At 37.9% G+C, this 23985-nt stretch overlaps 1 protein-coding gene across 1 annotated transcript in view; it reads right to left on the bottom strand.

The window, feature by feature from the left end:
- Positions 1-23985, bottom strand: part of HOGA1 (4-hydroxy-2-oxoglutarate aldolase 1) — a 114469-nt gene that overhangs the window by 15912 nt on the left and 74572 nt on the right. Inside the window, exon 6 of the mRNA XM_053691738.1 lies at positions 7173-7306. Within this exon, the coding sequence (XP_053547713.1) occupies positions 7173-7306 (134 nt within the window). The remainder of the gene's footprint in view (positions 1-7172; positions 7307-23985) is intronic.

The raw sequence follows: 23985 nt of genomic DNA on the forward strand, positions 1-23985 counted from the left end.
ACACAGTGAATTCACTGATCATCATCAATTACTGTTGGGAATCAATACCCAAGCTAGAGTACACAGATGATAAGGGAGATCCAAGACAGGAAACCTAAACAGAAGGCACCACCGCTTGAAGAACCTTTCTCCCAAAAGAAGCCTCAGTCGAAACAAAAGTATAAAATTTAGAAAATGTAGAAAAAGTACGCAGAGAGGACCAAGTTGCAGCCTTGCAAATATGTTCCACAGCAGCTTCATTTTTGAATGCCCAGGAAGAAGAAACAGCCCACGTGGAATGAGTTGTGATTCTCTCGGGAAGCTGCTGTCCAGCAGTTTCATAGGCCAAACGAATTATACTCTTCAGCCAAAGCGAGAGAAGTAGCTGTAGCTTTCTGACCCTTGCGTTTCCCAGAAAAACAGACAAACAAAGCAGAAGACTGGCGAGGTAGAATTTTAGTGCACGCACAACATCTAGGTTGTGCAGCAAACACTCCTTATGAGAAGAAGGATTAGGACACAAATAAGGAACAACGATTTCCTGATTAATATTTATGTCCAAAACAACTTAAGGAAGAAAACCTAACTTAGTACGCAGAACCACCTTATCAGAATGAACGATAAGATAAGGGGAATCACACTGCAATACAGAGAGTTCCGAGACTCTCCGAGCAGAAGAAATGGCAACAAGAAACAAAACCTTCCAAGATAACATCCTAATATCTAAGGAATGCATAGGCTCAAACGGAGCCTGCTGTAAAACTTTAAGAACAAGGTTAAGACTCCATGGAGAAGTAACAGATTTAAACTCAGGCCTGATTCTGACCAAAGCCTGACAAAAAGATTGCACGTCTGGCACATCCGACAGACGCTTATGCAACAAAATAGACAACGCAGAAATCTGACCATTCAGAGTATTTGCTGATAAACCCTTCTCCAGACCCTCCTGGAGAAAGGACAAAATCCTAGGAATCCTGACTCTACTCCAAGAGTAACCTCTGGATTCAAACCAATACAGATATTTATGCCATATCTTATGGTAAATCGTTCTAGTCACAGGCTTGTGAGTCTGGATCAAGGTCTCAATGACCAACTTGGAAAACCCACACTTAGCTAAAATAAGCGTTCAATCTCCAAGCAGTCAGCTTCAGGGAAATGTGATTTGGATAAAGGAAGGGGTCCTGAAGTAGAAGGTCCTTCCACAGAGGTAGTGTCCAAGGTGGAAGAGATGACATTTCCACTAGGTCTGCATACCAAATCCTGCAAGGCCACGCCGGTACTATAAGAATCACTGATGCCCTCTCCTGTTTGATTCGAGCAAAGACTCGTGGAAGGAGAGCGAACGGGGAAAACAGGTATGCTAGACTGAAATTCCAAGGGACCGCCAGGGCATCTATCAGGACAGCATGTGGCTCCCTTGACCTCGAACTGTACTTCAGGAGCTTGGTATTCTGCAGAGAAGCCATGAGATCCAGCTCCGGCCGCCACCATTTGATGGTCAAGCTGGAAAACACCTCCTGATGGAGTTCCCACTCCCCGAGATGAAAAGTCTGTCTGCTCAGAAAATCCACTTCCCAATTGTCCACACCTGGTATGTGGATGGCAAATAGACAGCAGTTGTGGGTCTCTGCCCACTGAATAATCCGAGTAACCACTGTCATGGCCAAGGAACTCCGAGTTCCTCCCTAGTGGTTGATGTACGCCACCGATGTTATGTTGTCCTACTGAAACCTGATAAACCGGGCTGAAGCTAACTGAGGCCAGGCCAGTAGAGCATTGAAGATCGCTCTCAGCTCTAGGATGTTTATGGAGAGATTTGAATCCTCATGAGTCCATAGACCCTGAGCCTTTAACAAACCCCAGACTGCTCCCCAGCCCAGCAGGCTGGCATTCGTGGTCACGATCACCCATGAAGGTCTGCAAAAGCAAGTTCCCTGGGAGAGGTGATCCTGAGACAACCACCACAGAAGAGAGTCTCTTGTCACCTGATCCAGATCTATTCGAGGAGACTGATCCGCATAGTCTCCGTTCCATTGTCTTAGCATGCATAACTGCAGAGCTCTGAGATGGACCAGAGCGAACGGGATGATGTCCATGGAAGCAACCATCAGACCAATCACCTCCATACATTGAGCCATTGACGACCGAGATGCGGACTGAAGGGCAAGGCAAGAGTCGAAAATCTTTGATTTTCTGACCTCTGTCAGTAAAAATCTTCATCAATAGGGAATCTATTATGGTCCCTAAGAACACTACCCTTGTAAACTTTTGCCCATATTCATTCACCTTCCATCCGTGGGAGCGAAGAAAAGACAACAAGATCTCAGTGTCAGGGTATCTGTAGATGTCAGTGGGCAATATATATATATATATATATATATATATATATATATATATGTGTGTGTGTATATATAATAAGATAAAATAAGTATGCAATCTCTCAAATAGTAAGTTTGAGCATGCTCATTTTATCACTGAATACATTCTATGTATTCCACATCTGAGATCAGACATGAAATACTTCTCCTGATTAACATAGCATTTAAGAGTTCAAAAGAGAGCATCTGTCTCATTACCTAGATCACAGGAACCCCTGGGTTGATGGAGCCAATAGTCTGTGTTTTTGTGGAAAATATGCTCAAAAGCCCTTTGAAATTTCTCAATATACTTTCTGTTCTGAGAGAAGCATATGCCAACAGACATGTGATAATTTAACACCATGGCTCACTGGATTTTGTTTGAAATTTGATTGGATTCAGGAAAAAACAGTTTCTGGCTGAGGAGAAGGCTCATATCACCTGGGTGTGAATTGTCCCTTGCAGAGTTTCCAATATGCAGCCCCAGACAAATTAGCGTTTCAAGTCTCTGTATGACATTAAAAAAAAAATCTTGCAAAAGGAATTGTGCCAAGTTTTCATGTGAGTTTGAGATACTCAAATGAACATGTATATTCAGACACATATTGAATGTAAACATGGAGGTCTGGGAGATTGTCTATGCCTGAGAAGGGTAATATTGGAAGCTGAAGATCTAGGAATCCAGATTTCAACGTGTCTATGTGTTTTTTTTTGGAATCATAGAAGTCTTAAGGATCCGAAGTTTGAACAAATCGTATACAGTATATAGTTTTCAAACATTAAATATGTGCCCTAGACTATTAAATAATAGATACAAATAAATTGATATGAAATTGTCTGTTCGTATAATATTAAATGTGAATGTCTGCTAAATGAAAAATATAAATGACCTATTTTTTTTATTTTTCAGGCATCTAACAAATACATATGTGGTTGTCCCATAAATTGTGTAATATATTTTACGCACGAGAAAGAGTTGTACTGAATGTGAAATAGAACAAATAAAACAAGGATGTAATGCTCACCTCACATTAATTAATAGCATCAGTCATATAGTGCAACCTAGAAAGAAAATTTCTATATGTGCAAAAAAGGGTGAGTAGATCACACAAATCAGTGTGATCTAAAAAACTAGGATAAACAGCACCTATACGACAGTATAGTATAAAAGTAAGACAAGATGCAAACAATCTTTGCAAAAATAATCAAATACATGTATTAATCTAAATATATAAACATATAAAAACACACATACAAGTCAGGGATCCCCATAAAAAATGGAATGCAAAGATATGGCCAAATAGGTAACTAAAGTGGTGCACCACTATTGCTCAAATAAGCAAATTAGCAAGGATGTCCAATGTGAAATATGCTGTTTTTATCTGAATATAAGAAAATAATCAAATACAACTTTAAATGGATTTTAAGATAATAATAATATGATTGCTAGAAACATGCTTGTATTTGGTATTGGAATAATCAGAAAAATGACATTATACGATCCCATCTATAATTCAATATTTAAGTGATTAATGCAAAAAGTTATAGTATGTTAAATAATCACTATATAGGGAGCTATTTGGATTAGCAGTGATTGATGGTGAGACTGTATTTGCTGGTTGTCTGCTGCCCCATAGGGGATTGGAACTGGTATGACAGACAAATAAATTGTCTATTAGAACACATGCAAAACCAGTCAGGGAGGCCTGTCCCAGGTGACCAATGAGATGTTCAGATCCAAGGACGATTCACAGACAAGCTTCCGAAGGGCCTATCATATCGTTTCACCAATGATTAAGATAATATAAGCTGAATGCAAGAGGAGAAAAGGTGCTAGCTAACTTTTTGCTGAACTCTGGACTGATAACTTGCTGCGTTGGGACACAGTCACTTTAAGCAAATTGGGCTACTTTTTCTTATCCACATTGCAAATACCCTTATTTCATATGAGGTGAAACAAGAAGTTCTAGAAGCTGAATTATCGATTTGGTTATTTTGGTGAAGTATACGCAATTGATAAATATATATATAATATTTAAATCAAAGGTATTTGGTAACCATAACTAATTGAAGTTAGTAGATTTAAAAGGGCATTTTGTATTTTTGCTTGCATTGATAGTCCTGTGTAGTCTTAACTAGTCACTCTTGTATGCTAAGTAATTTATCTTTGCAAATATATATATATATATATATATATATATATATATATATATATATATATATATTAGAATTTGTCTAAATTGTAGATAATTAAGAATTTATTTCAGCTTAGATAACTTGGCATATAAACTGACTGTTTACATTAAGAATATACATAACTTCTTGTGTTTTAATTAGAGTTGTATAGAATCATTTGTGGGCTAAATAGCTTAATTGTACTGGTCTGAAGGTTAGTGGCTCATATCTTGGTATCTCATTATGGTATTTTAATGCAACTCTGATTTGGGAGATTATTGTGAATAAGGTTAATTCTAAAGATATATTTGGTTTGCTTTGTAAAGAATATTGTAACAGTTTATGCTTGTATAGTTTGATTCACATCTGGTTTTCTAGAAATATAATTCAATGTGTCTATAAATTTTAAACTAATATAAAGAATTTAGGAATTTACATTAATTTTATTGTTTTGTATATGCATTTTATTGGGGGTTTATTTTAATGAATAATTATTAAATATATTGTATTATAACCCGGCCATATACTGACATCAGTATGAGAGTTTGCTTGCTGAAACCAGAATGTCATCCAGATATGGTGCACTGCAATGCCCTGAGACCGGACCACTGCCAGTAAAGCCCCCAGAACCTTTGAGAAAATTCTGGGAGCTGTGGCAAGTCCAAACGGAAGAGCTACAAACTGAAAGTGATTGTCCAAGAAGGCGAACCTCCGAAACCTGTGATGATCCTTGTGAATGGGAACATGAAGGTACGCATCCTTTAGGTCTATGGTTGTCATGAACTGACCCTCTTGGACCAAAGGAAGAATGGAACCTATAGTTTTCATCTTGAAGGATAGTACTCTGAGGAACTTTAGACATTTAAGGTCCTAAATTGGTCTGAAAGTTCCCTCTTTCTTTGGAACCACAAATAGATTGGAGTAGAATCCCAGACCCTGTTCCTGCCTTGAAACAGGAACTATCACTACCAGAGCGGAAAGATCCTGAATGCAACTTAAGAATGCCTCTCTTTTTATCTGGTCTACAGATAATCTTGAGTGTAGGAACCTGCCCCTGGGAGAAAAAGTCTTGAACTCTAACTTATACCCCTGGGATACTATGTCCACCACCCAAGGATCCGGGGCATCTCGTATCCAAGCTTGGGCGAATAGAGAAAGTCTGCACCCTACTGGATCCATTCCCGGACTGGGGGCAGACCCTTCATGCTGATTTTTTTTCAGTTGCGGGCTTCTTAGATTGCTTCCCCTTGTTCCAGGACTGATTGGGCTTCCAGGAAGGCTTGGACTGTTCCTGCTTGGTTTCGAAAGGAACAAAAATTACTCTGACACCCTTTCTGCTTGTTCCTCTTATCCTGTCGGAGGAAAACCCTTTTCCTCCTGTAATATCTGAAATAATTTCAGCCAAGCCAGGCCCAAACAAGATTTTACCCTTGTAGGTGATCACCAAAAGCTTGGTCTTAGAGGAAACATCCGCAGACCAAGATTTCAACCATAAGGCTCTGAAAGCTAGTACAGCAAAGCCAGACATTTTTGCTCCCAACTTACTGAATTGTAAGGAAGCATCCGTGATAAAGGAATTGGCTAACTTAAGAGCCTTAATCCTGTCCTGGATCTCCTCAAGATGAGTATCTGTCTGAATAGAATCAGACAATGCATCAAACCAGTAGGCTGTCGCACTGGTGACAGTGGCAATACATACCACAGGCTGCTATTGGAGATCCTGGTGAACATACATCTCCACTATAAGAAAAATTATACATGGCACTTACCTGAATGTCAGTCTGTACGGCAGCAGGACAGCTCACCTGGTTTGAGAGGGTACTGTTCCTCACATGGACCTGTGGAAAAGGAAAGAACCAAGTAAACTTACTCAGGCTTTCTGATTAGGGCAGCAAAACTGTTTGAGAAAGCGCAGTGAGGATTCTACCTCCCAAGTTCCCAATTGCTTAAAAGCCACCACTGCCCTACTGAAGGGACTGGCGTGGGCTACATCTAGACCACAGGAAAGATCAGAGCAAACCTACTCTGCTTTAAAATAATAAATTCTTGATTGAATAAAACTTCTTATGCAACACGAATACTTCTTCCTCCTTGCACCGCAGGCAAAGAGAATGACTGGGGTTTGTAGGAAGGGAAGTGATACAGATTTGCTATGGTGCTCTTTGCCTCCTCCTGCTGACCAGGAGTGATATTCCCAACAGTAATTGATGATGATTCATGGACTCACTGTGTCTTAAGAAAGAAAACATTTTGTATGTCTGTATAAATATGAGTAAAATTGTTTATTTTAATATATTATTCATGTGTTGTATTATGCACATATTCAAGAATTAACACTTTAATTCAGTTCTCCAAAAGTGTAGTACAAGATATTAATATAAGATAAGGATAATGCCCCCTGCGCTGTTGGTTGCACTTGTGTAATCTAGCCCTATGTGTATTGTGAGGGTAAATATTAGACACTTTTTTCTGCTCCAAAAGATGTCAAGGTAGCCTCTGAGGGCCACATCCAATAAGTTATTACACAGAATTTTTCATGCAGGTACCTACCAATCTTATTGTTAATAAAAGTAAGATATCATGTGTAGTTTGAAAACCATACAAATTTGTAGTCAGCTAAACATAGTGCTTCTGAGATCACAATACCAATGGTTAACTTACAGCAGCATTAGGTTCTATGAGCCGATGCTGTAATTGTTTTGCTTCTTGCCACTGAGAATTCAGACAGAGCCTTTCCAGTTCACACACCTGTGCTCCCAAGACATTAGCAAGTGCACATACGCCTCCAACTGCACCTGCAGCATAGACAGTGGGGAAAATCCATTAATGTAACCACAGGCTGATACAGATAAGATGCTTACTATGTTCTCTTCATTTACAGAATAACATTTTCTATTTGGATTTTTATGTCTAACTATTATACAGTGTTTTTTTATTGTAACAGAAAGGTTCAGTGTCTTGTCATATTTATATGTGCAAATCTAGATATGTTTGTATGATTAAAAAGTTTTTTTTCTTTAAACCATATTTAAAAGAGTTAAAACATTAAACAGAACAAGACTCCAACAAATGGAAAGAACCATCTAACCTGCTACAATCTAGGGCAAGACCTGCAAGTGCTTTTCAGATGCCTTGAAGTATTTATTTCAGGATTCAACAACTGTAAAATACAATAGCCATTTTAGTCTGCACTTAGCTGTTAGCAGTTTGTCACTAGGAGCTGTTGGTTCAAAGCAGGAATTACTTTAAAAGTTTCAGAATGCACAAAGACAGTACTCTACTACTAAATTACAAACTATTAAACAACCATTTACAGATTTATAAATTGGTTTCATAAAACATGTTTAGAGAAAAAAAAAACATTATTTAAAGGTGTTATAAAATGCTTTATAAAACATTTTTTTCAAGTGTCTTGACATTTCTTAAAGGGAAATGAAACCCCAAAAACAAAAAATTATTTAATTATTCAGAGAGAGCATACAGTTGTAACACCTTTGTTACCAGGAATTTCAGAGAATAACTTGCCCAAGGTACCAGAGAATATTTAGCATTTTTGTTATCACTCTATTTAAATAGATATAGAACCTCTGTTCTTTTGATTTACCTTTGAAAAGTATATATATATTTGAAAGTAAACAACCCAAGGTATTGATCTTGGCCCATTTTAGAATATCTGACACCACAATTTGGCAGCCAAATCTAATCATATAAAAATAATTGTTAAACTGGGTTTCTCAATGAAATTATTTACATACAACTACTGCAGTCATAGGGCAAATGGTTGTAAAAGCTTATCTGTGATCCCTTTTTATTAGAAATAGCAGACATGCATGGCTTTGCTAGTGGATTTTGGTAATTAGAAGGCTGCTAATTGCAGCTGCACACCACACTTAAATTCCCAGATTAATCAGTTAGCTTGTAAAGTTAATATTTGCTTTAGTGTAGGGGTTACCCTCCCACCTGACACCTCCCATCCTGTGATCCCTATCTGATCCCTTCCAAACAGCTCCCCCCCACACACACACAAACACACTGGTCACCACTATCTTAGATACTGGCAGACAGTCTGCCAGATTGCAGTTTAGGGTTTTTTAAAAAAAATGTAATGTAGTGATCCCTCCTGAAATTCCTACCTCCCTGATCTCTCCCAAACAGCTCTCTAACCCCCCAAATGGTACTCTGCCCCTCCCTCCTGCACTGGGCCGCCCACCTCTCTCCTTCGATCCCACTCCTCTAACTTGCACCAACAGAAGATCGTTACGGACAGTTACAAAGACTGTAACAATCAGGCGATCTGGCTTGATATGGTAAGGGAGCACAATCAGTACACTGATAAATATGTTAAACAAAACAGGCCCCAGAACTGACCCCTTAGGAACACCACTAGCAACTGCCCCCTCTGCTGAATGTACTCCATTTACTCTGTTTTCTATCCTTAAAGTGACGGGAAACTAACCCTTTGTATAAACAGATCCGGAATGTTAACAATACAGGGCGTGCAGAAATATTAGGCAAATGAGTATTTTGACCACATCATCCTCTTTATGCATGTTGTCTTACTCCAAGCTGTATAGGCTCGAAAGCCTACTACCAATTAAGCATATTAGATGATGTGCATCTCTGTAATGAGAAGGGGTGTGGTCTAATGACATCAACACCCTATATCAGGTGTGCATAATTATTAGGCAACTTCCTTTCCTTTGGCAAAATGGGTCAAAAGAAGGACTTGACAGGCTCAGAAAAGTCAAAAATAGTGAGATATCTTGCAGAGGGATGCAGCACTCTTAAAATTGCAAAGCTTCTGAAGCGTGATCATCGAAAATCAAGCGTTTCATTCAAAATAGTTAACAGGGTTGCAAGAAGCGTGTGGAAAAACCAAGGCGCAAAATAACTGCCCATGAACTGAGAAAAGTCAAGCGTGCAGCTGCCAAGATGCCACTTGCCACCAGTTTGGCCATATTTCAGAGCTGCAACATCACTGGAGTGCCCAAAAGCACAAGGTGTGCAATACTCAGAGACATGGCCAAGGTAAGAAAGGCTGAAAGACGACCACCACTGAACAAGACACACAAGCTGAAACGTCAAGACTGGGCCAAGAAATATCTCAAGACTGATTTTTCTAAGGTTTTATGGACTGATGAAATGAGAGTGAGTCTTGATGGGCCAGATGGATGGGCCCGTGGCTGGATTGGTAAAGGGCAGAGAGCTCCAGTCCGACTCAGACGCCATCAAGGTGGAGGTGGAGTACTGGTTTGGGCTGGTATCATCAAAGATGAGCTTGTGGGGCCTTTTCGGGTTGAGGATGGAGTCAAGCTCAACTCCCAGTCCTACTGCCTGTTTCTGAAAGACACCTTCTTCAAGCAGTGGTACAGGAAGAAGTCTGCATCCTTCAAGAAAAACATGATTTTCATGCAGGACAATGCTCCATCACACGCGTCCAAGTACTCCACAGCATGGCTGGCAAGAAAGGGTATAAAAGAAGAAAATCTAATGACATGGCCTCCTTGTTCACCTGATCTGAAACCCATTGAGAACCTGTGGTCCATCATCAAATGTGAGATTTACAAGGAGGGAAAACAGTACACCTCTCTGAACAGTGTCTGGGAGGCTGTGGTTGCTGCTGCACGCAATGTTGATGGTGAACAGATCAAAACACTGACAGAATCCATGGATGGCAGGCTTTTGAGTGTCCTTGCAAAGAAAGGTGGCTATATTGGTCACTGATTTGTTTTTGTTTTGTTTTTGAATGTCAGAAATGTATATTTGTGAATGTTGAGATGTTATATTGGTTTCACTGGTAAAAATAAATAATTGAAATGGGTATATATTTGATTTTTGTTAAGTTGCCTAATAATTATGCACAGTAATAGTCACCTGCACACACAGATATCCCCCTAAAATAGTTATAACTAAAAACAAACTAAAAACTACTTCCAAAACTATTCAGCTTTGATATTAATTAGTTTTTTGGGTTCATTGAGAACATGGTTGTTGTTCAATAATAAAATTAATCCTCAAAAATACAACTTGCCTAATAATTCTGCACTCCCTGTATTTTAGATGAAGTTTAATTCCTCAGTTGTAATGAAGATATGCTTTAACATACTTTTTAATGTAGTGCTGAAATTCAAATACCCTGCGCTCCGGCCGACCACTTCAAAAGTAATTTTTTTGTGAGCTAACGGTTTGAACTGTTCTCCAATCAGCGCTCTAGTCATACGGCACTAACACAATATTTATTTGTATCTAGAGCACCGATTGGAAAACAGTTCAAACCATTAGCTCAACAAAAAAAAATACTTTTGAGGTAGATGTCTAGAGTGCAGGGTATTAGAATTTCAGCGCTACATAAAAAAAGTCATTTAAAGCATATCTTTATTACAACTGAATAAATAAACTGCATCTAAAATAATGTTAACATTCTGGATTTGTTTATACAAAGGGGAAAGTTTACCATCACTTTAAGCTAGCAGTTCACCCAGTTATCAATTTTTGAGTCTAGACCAAGGAGATACAGTTTGTGAATTTATTTTTTTGTGTGGGGCAGTATCAAATGCTTTGCTGAAATCTAGATATGCTACATCAACTGCTCCACCCTGGTCTAATACTTTTGTTACAAAATCAAAGAAGTCAATCAGATTAGTCTGACATGATCTCCCTGAAGTAAAACAATGCTGATTCTGGTTCTTTTTAAATTTTATGTCTTTATGTAAATCATAATTCTTTCGCTTAAGAGAGTTTCCATTAATTTCCCTACTACTGAAGTTAAACTGACTGACCTGTAGTTACCAGATTCTTCTCTAATGTCCTTTATATTAAGAGGTACTACATTTGCTATTTAACGATCTGGAACAACTCCTGTCAATAGTGATTAAACACATGTTAATAGGGCAGCTAACACAGTTCAAAGTTCCTTTAAAACCCTTGGAAGTATATTATCAGGACCCACTGACATTTTTTCATTTTTGATAATGCCAAAGATTGCTGCTAAGCCAATTTCCATTTCTTGTACCATCCCTTAATGTAGACATTTTATCTTCACAATATTTTGTAAAGGCAGAACAGAAATAATCTGTAATTTGCTTATCTCCTTCTACTATGCTACCATCAACTGTTTTCAATTTTAATATGCCAACCTTACGGCTAGATTACAAGTTTTGCGTTATGAGGGGTGCAATGCTAACTTGCAAGTTATTGTCACCGCTCACTTCCCTACAGCGCTGGTATTACAGGTTTTCCTAAACCCGGCGTTATCAGGCAAGAAGTGAGCATAGAGCAAAATTGTGCTCCATACCGCACTCCAATACCAGCGCTGCGTTACGAATCTTGCGGGATAGGCTGTACCGCTCACTTTTTGGCCTAATAAAAAAAGCTTGTAATACCGGCGCAATGGAAGTCCCATTGAAAATTGCGTAAGTTCATTTACGGTACTGCCAAAAAAGTGTGCGGGACAGCTGTATCTACAAGACACGTAATAGCAGCGGTAGTGAAAAAGCAGCGTTATGAGGCTTAACGCTGCTTTTTTACTCATAATGCAAAACTCGTAATCTAGCCGTTAGTTTTTCTCAGTTTGCTGATATATCTAAAGGAGGTTTTGTCCCCATGTTTTACTGACTGCGCTGTATTCTCTTCTACATGATCTTTAGCCTTCCTTATTAACTGCTTAGTCTTTTTTTGTTGGAATCTCCATATTTGCATATCATCACCTGACTGTGTCTGTAATTTTTATAAGCTATATGTTTAGTCTTTACAGCATGTGCTACTTCTTTGGAAAACCACATTGTGCAGACTGATTGTTTCTTCAAGACATGAGCAGAAGAATCTAAAGTTTTACAAAATCTTATTTAGAAATTCTCAGATTTTCCATTCTATTATGTGCAAAAAGTACTCCCAAAACCAAAGAATCAGGGAAAGGAACATGCAGAAGAAGGAATAAGTCTAAGGAATGAGACAGTGATTTAAAGGACATTTTGGAAAACTAATGCACATAAAAGGCATTGTTTAATTAATTGTTTATTCCACAACTATTGAGGGTCATAGGCAAAGTGCAGATAAATATCAAGAGGACTGTCAAAGTCCTTCAAATGGGGTTAAGATTTCAGGAGTCGTTTCCTGTAGATGCCCCTCAAATGCAGATGTCTAGATCATTTTCTGATCATAGTTTTTCATAATTGTAATGATTTTGGTAATTGTTATAAGATTTTTACAAGTAATTTACCAACTACACTACTATCATGTTAATGAGGAAGTGAATAAGTTAAAACAAAAATATATCCTGACAAGTTGCTTATGGAACTTAAAGGGACACTAAACCCATTTTTTTTTTCTTTCATGATTCAGATAGAGCATGACATTTGAATCAACTTTCTAATTTACTCCTATTATCAATTTTCCTTCGTTCTCTTGCTATCTTTATTTTTAAAGCAGGAATGTAAATCTTAGCAGCCTGCCCATTTTAGGTTCAACACCATGGATAACGTTTGCTTATTGGAGGCTTACATTTACCCACCAATAAGCAATCATAACCCAGGTTCTTAACCATAAATGGGCCAGCTCCTATGCATCATATCATGAAGAAAATTTGATAATAGGAGTAAATTAGAAAGTTGCTTAAAATTGCCTGCTCTATCTGAATCATTAAAGAAAAAATGTGGGTTTAGTATCCCTTTAAAGAATCATTTAGAATTCTCTGTATAAAAGTTATCAACAATTTGGTTTGCTCCAAAAGCCTAATCTGTCGTCATTCATTATGAAATGTGAATAATTTTAAGTCCATTCCGCTTTTACATAATGCACTTTTTTATTTTATTTGACAGCCACTGATGACCCATGCTAAGGGATGTATTCATTTATATAGCTCAGATCGTAACATATCATATTAAGATCTAAATCTACTGAGAAACAAAATATATAAGTTGTTCTGTTTAATATATTTCAGTAAATTAAAACATTGTTCAAACACAGGTTTGTTTTTTATATTAGATTTGTGTGCTCATAACAGCTAAATAATTAAAATAATGCATTTAGATTAATAAATACAAATATTCATTTTAACCACCTAGCAGCGGACAATAAACATTTATAATTTAAATTTTTCATTTGTATATCACATCTGGCATTAGTTATACTATATTCACTGTGGTTTTTATGCAGAAGATGATTGTCGCTCTCTCTCCCTCTTTCTTTCTCTACCAACCTGTGCGTCTGAGCTGTATATTATCTCACCTGAGGGGGGAGCTATAGATCATCAAGCACTGAGTCTTAGCTTCTATCTGTTACAAACTGGCTCTCAAACTCTTAGAGCTTTTTATCATTACTTTAGGTACCAAACTCAGCTTAGCTGGTGCATCCCATATGAGATTTCTTACAAACTGCCAATACCAATATTCACCAGTGTACACCCAGCAGAACTATATTAGCTACTGCATTAACTAGCACTATTTGCCCAGTTATTTGTGTTTGTTATTAAAGGGACACTAAAGTCAAAATTAAACTTTCATGATTCATATAGAGCATCCAATTTTAAGAGACTTTCCAATTTACTTCCATTGTCTTCTTCTATGCACATTACGGAGCAGGTGCAAGAGTTCACAGTTTATACGTAGTTGAGTCTGTGATTGGCTGATGGATGTCACATGCTACAAGGGGCCAGAAAATTACAGGACATTTTTAATTTTGTTAGAAAAAAAATCTACTGCTCATATTAAATTCAGAGTAAGTACTATTGTGTTGTCTTTTTATTATGCATTTTGTGATTATGAAATTCTACTGTATTTAATAAACTTTGACTCTATTCAGTCATGTGCATAAGTCCTGATTACTGAAGAACATGTCATTTTCTCTTACTTTCCTCACCAGTTATAATCCTGCAAGGTATGCAGAACTCACCTATAGCTTTATGTATCCTACAGTATCCCCTTCTCTTGTCAATGAACTCCATCATATTGCCTTATGCGAAACAAACATGGATGCTCACAGATCCAGTGAAGATCGGGACAGTATACCAAAAGGCTACAAATGCTAAGCTTCCAACTTGTAGCAGAAAAAGTTGAACTAAAACATGTATGAACTATAAATGTATTTTTATGATTATTGTTTAAATTGAACTGAAAACATTTTTTTATTTAAAAAGGACATAGATAATCAAACTTTATTTTTATTTATTTTTTCCGTTTTGCGAATGACGAATGTCTGTTTTGTGCATTTCGACAGAGAAAGTGATGGGGAAATTGCAGACTTAGTACACATTTTTAGTAGTGCATTATATCTAGCTCATTTCACTGTGACACACCTGTACAAACCTTTGCTCCACTTACACTGGAACATTTTTGCTGTGTGTATGTGTTTGGCGAGTTAATTGGAAGACTAGATTATGTCATCTACCATAGAAACAAATTAGCATACGGAGAAACACAAACAAGCATGTCCTCTGGTGAATGGCGCTACTAGTATTTGTCTTATTGACACACACCATAGTGAAATTACTGGGTCAGCAAAAATGTCATTCTGCAAAGTACATAAGTTAACTGACACCGAGAATGCAAAAATACATTTACACAAAAGCGTTTTTACTTGGTGAGACACACTTGAAGATGATGGACTTCTATGTTACTACGCTTTGTTACTTGAAAAAAGACATTAAAGGGACATTGTACACTGGATTCTTCTTTGCATAAATGTTTTGTAGATGATCAATTTATATAGCGCATCTGGGGGTGTTTTTGTAAAAATGTATAGTTTTGCTTATTTTTAAATAACACGGTGTTGATTTTCAGACTCCTAACCAAGCCCCAAAGTTTTACATGTATACTGATGTCTACTGACTCCTGGTTGTGTAATGCGTCTTTTCATATGAAGGGGAAGGGGGGAAGGTCTGCCTTCCTGCTTTCCCAGCCCCTTTCACTGGGTGTCCCAACCTAAACTCATCAACAGTGCTAAACTGGGAGCTTCTAAGTAAGTTTGTAAAAAGGTTTTATTCTGGATTTTTATATCAGTATCTGTGCATATTCTTCTTTATAGTCGTGTCTATTACATGCAGTTATACGAAAATTGAGGTATACTGTCCCTTTAATGCACTGGAAAAGAATACTTTTTGTTGTTTATGTTTGTGGAGATTGTACCTGTCCACCAATAGAAGTGCAGGCGTTATCCTTCTCCACCAATGAGCAATCTATTCCACATACTGTTCTTGCTAGTTCCAAAATTAAAATAAACAGCTGAAACCTTTTCATGAAGAAATAATATATGATTATATTCACAATATAATTTTAGTTTAATGTCTCTAACTTAAACTATACTAAAGATTAAACTTAAATCCATCTATAGAATTGAAAATACAGGTTAAAATTGTGACTATGTAGACTTTGTGCACAAATTACTAGTGGCGGCTTCACAACAGACTTTTCATGACGCTGAAGGCTGTATAGAGGTGACCCTTATTTCATAAACACTTTGTATATTACTCCATAGATGCCATTCCTCGGATAACTTGCCCACATGTTCTTTTCTGACATTGTGTCCTCTGGAATCCATGCAGATCACATCTCCTGCCTTGGTGAGTTGAGTTCCCATATATACAATGCCTTTCCCATCCCATGAGAAATTTGCAGGGAACATTTAGTTCTGCCATTCGCAGCAGTGACAATGTTAAAACATTTATGCTCTGGAGAAGCCTTCTGTGAAATGTTTTTTAAGATTCTACAGCAATATTTAGTTCAACCCCCTTCAGATTTTCACATTATATTACAACCCCCCCCCCCCCCCAAAAAAAAAACCAAACAGGTTTACAAACAGTATATAACTTCAACTACAGTAATCCAAAGACACATTTGTTTAACCTACTGTTAATAAGTAACAATGATGGTACTTTCTATTTAACTTTGTAAACAATTTTCAGCCTTGCATCTATGCAGAAATTGACATACTAAAAGCAATGTTTACTAAATGTCAAGGATGCACTTGTATAATCTTTGTATTGGATCCACTGGTTAAAGAACTTAAAAGGGACTAATCAAAATTAAACTTTCGTGATTCAGATAGGGCATGCAATTTTAAACAACTTTCCAATTTACTTTATTCATCTAATTTGCTTTGTTCACTTTGTATTCCTTGTTGAAAGCTAAACCTAGGTAGACTCATATGCTAATGTCTAGCCCTTGAAGGCTGCCTCTTATCTACAGGCCTTTTGGACAGTTTTCCCCAGCTAGACACTGCTAGTTCACGTGTGCCATATAGATAACATTGTGCTCACTCCCGTGGAGTTACCTAGCAGTCAGCACTGATTGGCTAAAATGCAAGTCTGTCAAAAGAACTGAAAAAGGGGTGCAGTGTGCAGAGGCTTAGATACAAGGTAATCACAGAGGTAAAAAGTATATTAATATAACTGTGTTGGTTAAGCAAAACAGGAGAATAGGTAATAAAGGGATTATGGGGCCTATCTATCAAACTCTGAAAGGAGCTTGACGGCCCGTGTTTCTGGCGAGTCTTCAGACTCGCCAGAAACAGCAGTTATGAAGCAGCGGTCACAAAGACTGCTGCTCCATAAGCTGTCCGCCTGCTCAGAGGAGGCGGACAGACATCACCGGAAATCAACCCGATCGAGTACGATCGGGTTGATTGACACCTCCCTGCTGGCGGCCCATTGGCCGCGAGTCTGCAGGGCGCGGCGTTGCACCAGCAGCTCTTGTGAGCTGCTGGTGCAATGCTGAATACGGAGAGCGTATTGCACTCCGCATTCAGCGAGGTCTGGTGGACCTGATCCGCACTGTTGGATCAGGTCCGCAAGACCTTTGTTAAATAGAGGCCATTATATCTTTTTAAATAATAGCAGTTCTGGAGTAGACTGTCCCTTTAAATACTGAATGCATTTTACAGAAGTCCAGAAAAAAAGACATGCATTTGTCTATGATTACGTATAAGGCAAGCTGAAACATGTAAGACTGCCCGCCCGCAGTTCCTAAAACATGCTTTTACTTGGATTGGTTATTCTGAGCTGAATTGTATTTTTGAGATTTTTTTTACTTTATATCAATAAAAGATAAAGTTTTGCCTATATTTATATATAACAAACAGATTTTGTTCATTATACAAACTTATTTCTAGTAGCTAATTCTACCTTATTATTAAAATATGTATAGCTGGGGGGCGGAGCCAGCAGCCAAAGCAGAAAGACGTGCCAGCTTAGAGCTCCTAGCTTATGATCATTAAACTACATATTAATGGCACATTAAGAATTTATATATTTCTATTTTTATACTCCTAATATATCCCAGATCATAACTTGTATGATTTGATAAGAAAGGACAAAATAACAACTGCAATATCTACATAAAGAACTCCTATCTCACTGTGACCAAGACGCCGACAACTAATACTATTCTTAAAAGACAGAAGCCAACTACTGCTCATTTTATTGTGCCCATGGAAGACGGCTCCTATTCCCAGATAAAGGCACTCCTTATGGGGCTTGATCGGCAGATGCATGGACATTTCACTGAGCTTATACAGCTCCTACAGGATCCATGTGCTGATGCGGACCACAGTACACTTAAAATGGCGGAGGAAGGAGAAGACGCTCTACTGCTGTTAGATTCACAGACTGCCGTCAGTGTTCATGATCCCTACGCTAATACAGATAATAACCAAGACTCTTTACTGCTGTCAGGAAGCCAAGAAGACTATCGGGTAACCTACCTCCCCACCTCAGCGGATGATAGTTGTAACAGAGTGCCACTGGGTCTTATGGAGGCGCCAGTCACCTGGTCGCTTATTGGGCCCAAAGATCTTATGGTGCGGATGCCATTGCTGTGGCGGGATTGCGCACTCCCTCAAAGTTCAGCTGTGATCGCCTCCTCTTTCAGTCAGCATGGATTCCGGCTGATGATACAAGAAGCGGTTCAGGCGGACCGCATCCTAACCTATGCGCAGACAGAGTCTACAGGTATGGGGCTATTTTTTGTAACGGGAGAACGTGACCCGGTCTCTCAAGTGAGAATCTTGGTAGATCAACAGTGGGAAAAGCCCCTTCATGCCACAGATAACCGCGCTCAGAGATGGCCTGAACCCATACACAATACACTTCTGCAAAAGTCACCTCAGGCACAAATGGCACCACAAACAGATAAGTCATACTTCTCTCACAGGGCTAGCACTGGAATCGGTTAGAGCTGAGGTATTTCTCTCTCCTTGCTAGGCAACTTCTCCCATAAGAGACTTTAAACCTAGATTTACAAAGAGTGCCTAGAACATATGAATGTATGCACACAATTATTTCAATGATCTTCGAAAGCCTGTCATCTGCAGTCCGCTACAAGTGCTAACTGTAAGAAGCCTCTTAGTATGATATAAGACACCAGTCTAGAAGTAAGATCACAGCTTTACCCAGACCGGGACTGCACTTCTATCCAAAACCTTCTGCCTGCTTGTCTGATGTCTATGCTTGGTAAACATGAGGATCAACTTATTGTAATGGAAGCAGGATAAACAGTTTATCACTATAGGACAAATAACTCTACCTGCACGCATTAGATTATTAGTTTATAAAGTTCAATTATTATATTACTATTTCCTCAATGAATAGATCGATTCATATTGTACATATTTTTGCTGTTAGTGCTTAAGAAGGTGTGCTATGTTTTTGTTTGTTTTCTACCTCCATTACATCTTAGCTGGAACTATGTAAAGACTAGATATGGTAGAGACTTATAATTCTACATAATCTACTAACTGGTCATTATTACTTATACTCACTATTTACTAGCAGCCCCATAGGCTTGTTTTAGGTTAAGTTATCAGAGTTAGTTTTACTAATATACCTTGTCCATTGTATACTCCCTTAGCAGAAATAACATACCCCTCCCCAGGTTTATCCTAAATTTGCAACATGTTTATATGTGACAGCCTGTTAAAAGCCCTGTCATTCCTCAGTGGTGTCTGCTGTGATCTCTAATAGGACATGCCTGCACTCAGCCTAAGCATATCTCTTTCTCTGTATAGCTAATAGTGATTAGTGAAGTTTATTAGTTAAATGTTTTTTAGTCTAGCCTAACATGACTCTATGTTATCTTAATATACCTCAACTAACTCTCTCCATTCTTAATTTTGTGTAGTAGTTAGGGCTCAGTTAATAATGAGAAGTAGGTGCTGCTTATAGTATATATGTTATATGAGACTGCAAATTGCTCTAGGTAAGATTTATGGTATGAAATTTTTATTGTTTGGGTTTGTTTAACCAGGCTTACCTATAGTTCACCAATAGTTTATATACTCATACCCTCTAAACATGTTGTAAACATTAATAGCATTTATTTAGATCAAGTTATATTAACCAGTTATAACAGGAAGACTAGGCCTCCCTTGCTTAGACATACCTCTATTTATTGCAATAAGGTTGTCTTTTACCTATGATTATAAAGCATCATACATTTAGTATAATTCTAAACTACTCCCGAATATTGCCCCGTAGTGGTAAACTTTGAACTACCTTGATCGTCTGGTCCCATATATATACCTCTTGGGACACTTGGTTTATATTCTGTATTAAACGCTTTCCTGGAGGGGAGAACTCTAATATCCACATTAGCCTGAAATAAATCTATGTTCAGTTTGTTGCTTATAAGTTAACCCAGCATACTGTATTATGTCCTGCTAGTTCCTATATATATGGCTCCGTCCCCCCACCCCTTTCCCTATGCGTATAGCGGTGCTTACCCGCTGAATATCCCCCACCCCCCTATTTACCTCGGCCCAAGAGTGGCTGATATTTATGTTAACCCTCCACAGACTGATATTTTGGTCTTAGGTAAAATACTATTAGAATGTGGAGCTCATACGCTGATAATATATTATAAAATGAAGTTTTATTTAATCTCGCCCAAGATACTGTCTATCTTCAAAACCAGATTTCAAAAAGTATTTTCTCTTGCTATATATGCCTATTGCTTTCTCAACAATGCCTATGTATAGACAATGTATTAATCTCTTTGTTGTAACTTTGGCCTTAGGGCGAGTTCTTGTTGTGATGATATGTGTCTTAACTTCAATAAAAAAAAATAATTTTCAAAATATGTATAGCTAAATCAAAATTGTGTCTTTTTCTATAATTATTTTTACTAAAAATACAATAAAAAAACAGCACTTAATATATGGCTATACAATTGTATACCAAGCAATTGACAAAATTATATAGTTCACTATCATATTAATAATAATTATTGTTAAGGAAATGTGCCCATAAACTGGATAACACTACGCATAAATGTATCTTATGTGCAGTCCACTAATTAAAACTAAAAAGATCACCAAGTGTAGTTTACTGTTTACAAACATGTGAGGCCCCAATCACAAAACGTGCCCACAAACATATAAAATACTGCACCATTATATACAGAATTCAGACATTGTTCAATCAGTTAGCAGGCATAAGGTTAAAAGATATACAGTAGTTCCATTTAAAAAAAAAAAAAAAAACAATGATCAGGAGTGCATTTCAGCCTAACTTGCAAGCACCAATGTTCTATCAAATTTTGCTACCTATCAAATTTTCCTACTGCGGCTAATGTGCATGCGCAAATTATGTCATCGCATTCCACAGCTAATCTGCGGAATGCGCTAACATGCATATGTTCATGCACACTTAACAGGGTAGGAAAATTTGATAGGCATTTGTGTAAATAATTATGCAATTTACGTAATTAGCACATACGGGGTCCGATTTATTACAGTGTGGACGGACATGATACAATGTAGTGTACCATGTCCGCCGCACATCGATAAATGCCGACAGCATACGCTGTTGGCATTTATCATTGCATATATATAAATTAGTAGTTTAAAATTTGTGTTTAGTGGTCCTTTAAGGTACCTTGGACATATAATGCCTTGCAAAAGTATTCACCCCCCTTGACTTTTTACCTATTTTGTTACATTACAGCCTTAAGTTCAATGTTTTATTAATCTGAATTTTATGTGATGGATCAGAACACAATAGTCTAAGTTGGTGAAGTGAAATGAGAAAAATATATACATAAAACTATTTTTTAGAAATAGAAAACAGAAAATTGGTATGTGCGTATGTATTCACCCCCTTTGTTATGAAGCCCATAAAAAGCTCTGGTGCAACTAATTACCTTCAGAAGTCACATAATTAGGGAAATGATGTCCACCTGTGTGCAATCTAAGTGTCACATGATCTGTCATTACATATACACACCTTTTTTGAAAGGCCCCAGAGGCGTCAAGACCTAAGCAAGAGGCACCACTAACCAAACACTGCCATGAAGACCAAGGAACACTCCAAACAAGTAAGGGACAATGTTGTTGAGAAGTACAAGTCAGGGTTAGGTTATAAAAAAATATCAAAATCTTTGATGATCCCCAGGAGCACCATCAAATCTATCATAACCAAATGGAAAGAACATGGCAAAACAGCAAACCTGCCAAGAGACGGCCACCCACCAAAACTCACGGACTGGGCAAGGAGGGCATTAATCAGAGAGGCAGCACAGAGACCTAGGGTAACCCTGGAGGAGCTGCAGAGTTTCACAGCAGAGACTGGAGTATCTGTACATAGGACGGCAATCCAAAACTCCATAGAGTTGGGCTTTATGGCAGAGTGGCCAGAAGAAAGCCATTACTTTCAGCAAAAAACAAAATTGCACATTTTGAGTTTGCGAAAAGGCATGTGGGAGACTCCCAAAATGTATGGAGGAAGGTGCTCTGGTCTGATGAGACTAAAATTGAACTTTCCGGCCATCAAAGAAAACGCTATGTCTGGCGCAAACCCAACACATCAAATCACCCAAAGAACACCATCCCCACAGTGAAACATGGTGGTGGCAGCATCATGCTGTGGGGATGTTTTTCAGCAGCCGGGACTGGGAAACTGGTCAGAGTTGAGGGAAAGATGGATGGTGCTAACTACAGGGATATTCTTGAGCAAAACCTGTACCACTCTGTGCGTGATTTGTTGCTAGGATGGAGGTTCACCCTCCAGCAGGCCAATGACCCAAAACACACTGCTAAAGCAACACTTGAGTGGTTTAAGGGGAAACAGTGAAAATGTGTTGGAATGGCCTAGTCAAAGCCCAGACCTCAATCCAATAAAAAATCTTTTATTAGACTTAAAGAATGCTGTTTACAAGCCCAAACCATCTAACTTGAAGGAGCTGGAGCAGTTTTGCAAGGAGGAATGGTCAAAAATCCCAGTGGTAAGATGTGGCAAGCTCATAGAGACATATCCAAAGCAACTTGGAGGTGTGATTGCCGCAAAAGGTGGCTCTACAAAGTATTGACTTTAGGGGGGGTGAATAGTTATGCACTTTTTCTGTTATTTTGTCCTATTTGTTGTTTGCTTCACAATAAAAAAAACACATCAAAGTTGTGTGAATGTTCTGTAAATTAAATGATGCAAATCCTCAAACAATCCATGTTAATTCCAGGTTGTGAGGCAACAAAACACTAAAAATGCCAAGGGGGGTGAATACTTTTGCAAGGCATTGTAGACCTTGTCTAGATTTAAAGGGACATTATACACTCGTTTTTTCTTTGCTTGCATAAATGTTTTGTAGATGTTCTATTTATATAGCCCATAAAGTTGTTTTTATTGGGGAGGGTTTTAAATGGATATTGCTCTGATTTTCAGACTCCTAACCAAGCCCCAAAGTTTTAGGAGAATACCGACGTATACCTACTCCAGCTTGCTTCTGTTTGTGTAAAGGGTCTTTTCATATGCAAAGGAAGTGTCTGATGGTGTTCCAGTAACCTTTTAAACAGAGCTAAACTGGAAGCTTCTAAGTAAGTTTTTAAATGGTTTTATACTGGATTTTTATATCAGTATCTGTGCATATTATTCTTTATAGTAGTGTCTATTACATGCAGTTATATGAAAATTGGTGTATACTGTTCCATTTAAGTTTTCCCTGGTAATTCTCCTGACATGGAAACTTCTGATAATCCTACTTCTTTAAAGGAGATCTTTCCTAGTCAAAGCATTATCCTAACCTGTCAATTAGAATGTATAAGTCAGAATACTCTACAAGAATCAGCACTTCCCTTTAAACGGGTTCCCTCAAGAGAAAAAAAAAGAACATATAAAGGGAAATCTTTAGTGATGTCAGTTTCATTATCTTCTTCATTAGAGGCTGAAATTAATTGCCTACACATATCCCTCTGACTCACACATGAATTCTGAAAGATCTAAAAGTAGAATTGCATAATTAACAAGTGCATAATAAAAAGACAATGATTTAACAACTACTCTAAATTTCAAATAAGCAGTAGATTTTTTCTGACAAATTTTTTTTTCCTCATTTTCTGCCCATATATCATGTGACAGATATCAGCCAATCACAGACTAGTATACATATACCCTGTGAGCTTGTGCACATGGTCAGTAGCATTTTGTTCCCCAGAAAATGCGAATATAAAAGACTGTGCAAAATTTGTTAATGCAAGTTAATTGGAAAGTGTCTTAAAA

The sequence above is a fragment of the Bombina bombina genome, chromosome 9 (genome assembly GCF_027579735.1).
Source record: "Bombina bombina isolate aBomBom1 chromosome 9, aBomBom1.pri, whole genome shotgun sequence".
Classification (NCBI taxonomy): Eukaryota; Metazoa; Chordata; class Amphibia; order Anura; family Bombinatoridae; genus Bombina; species Bombina bombina.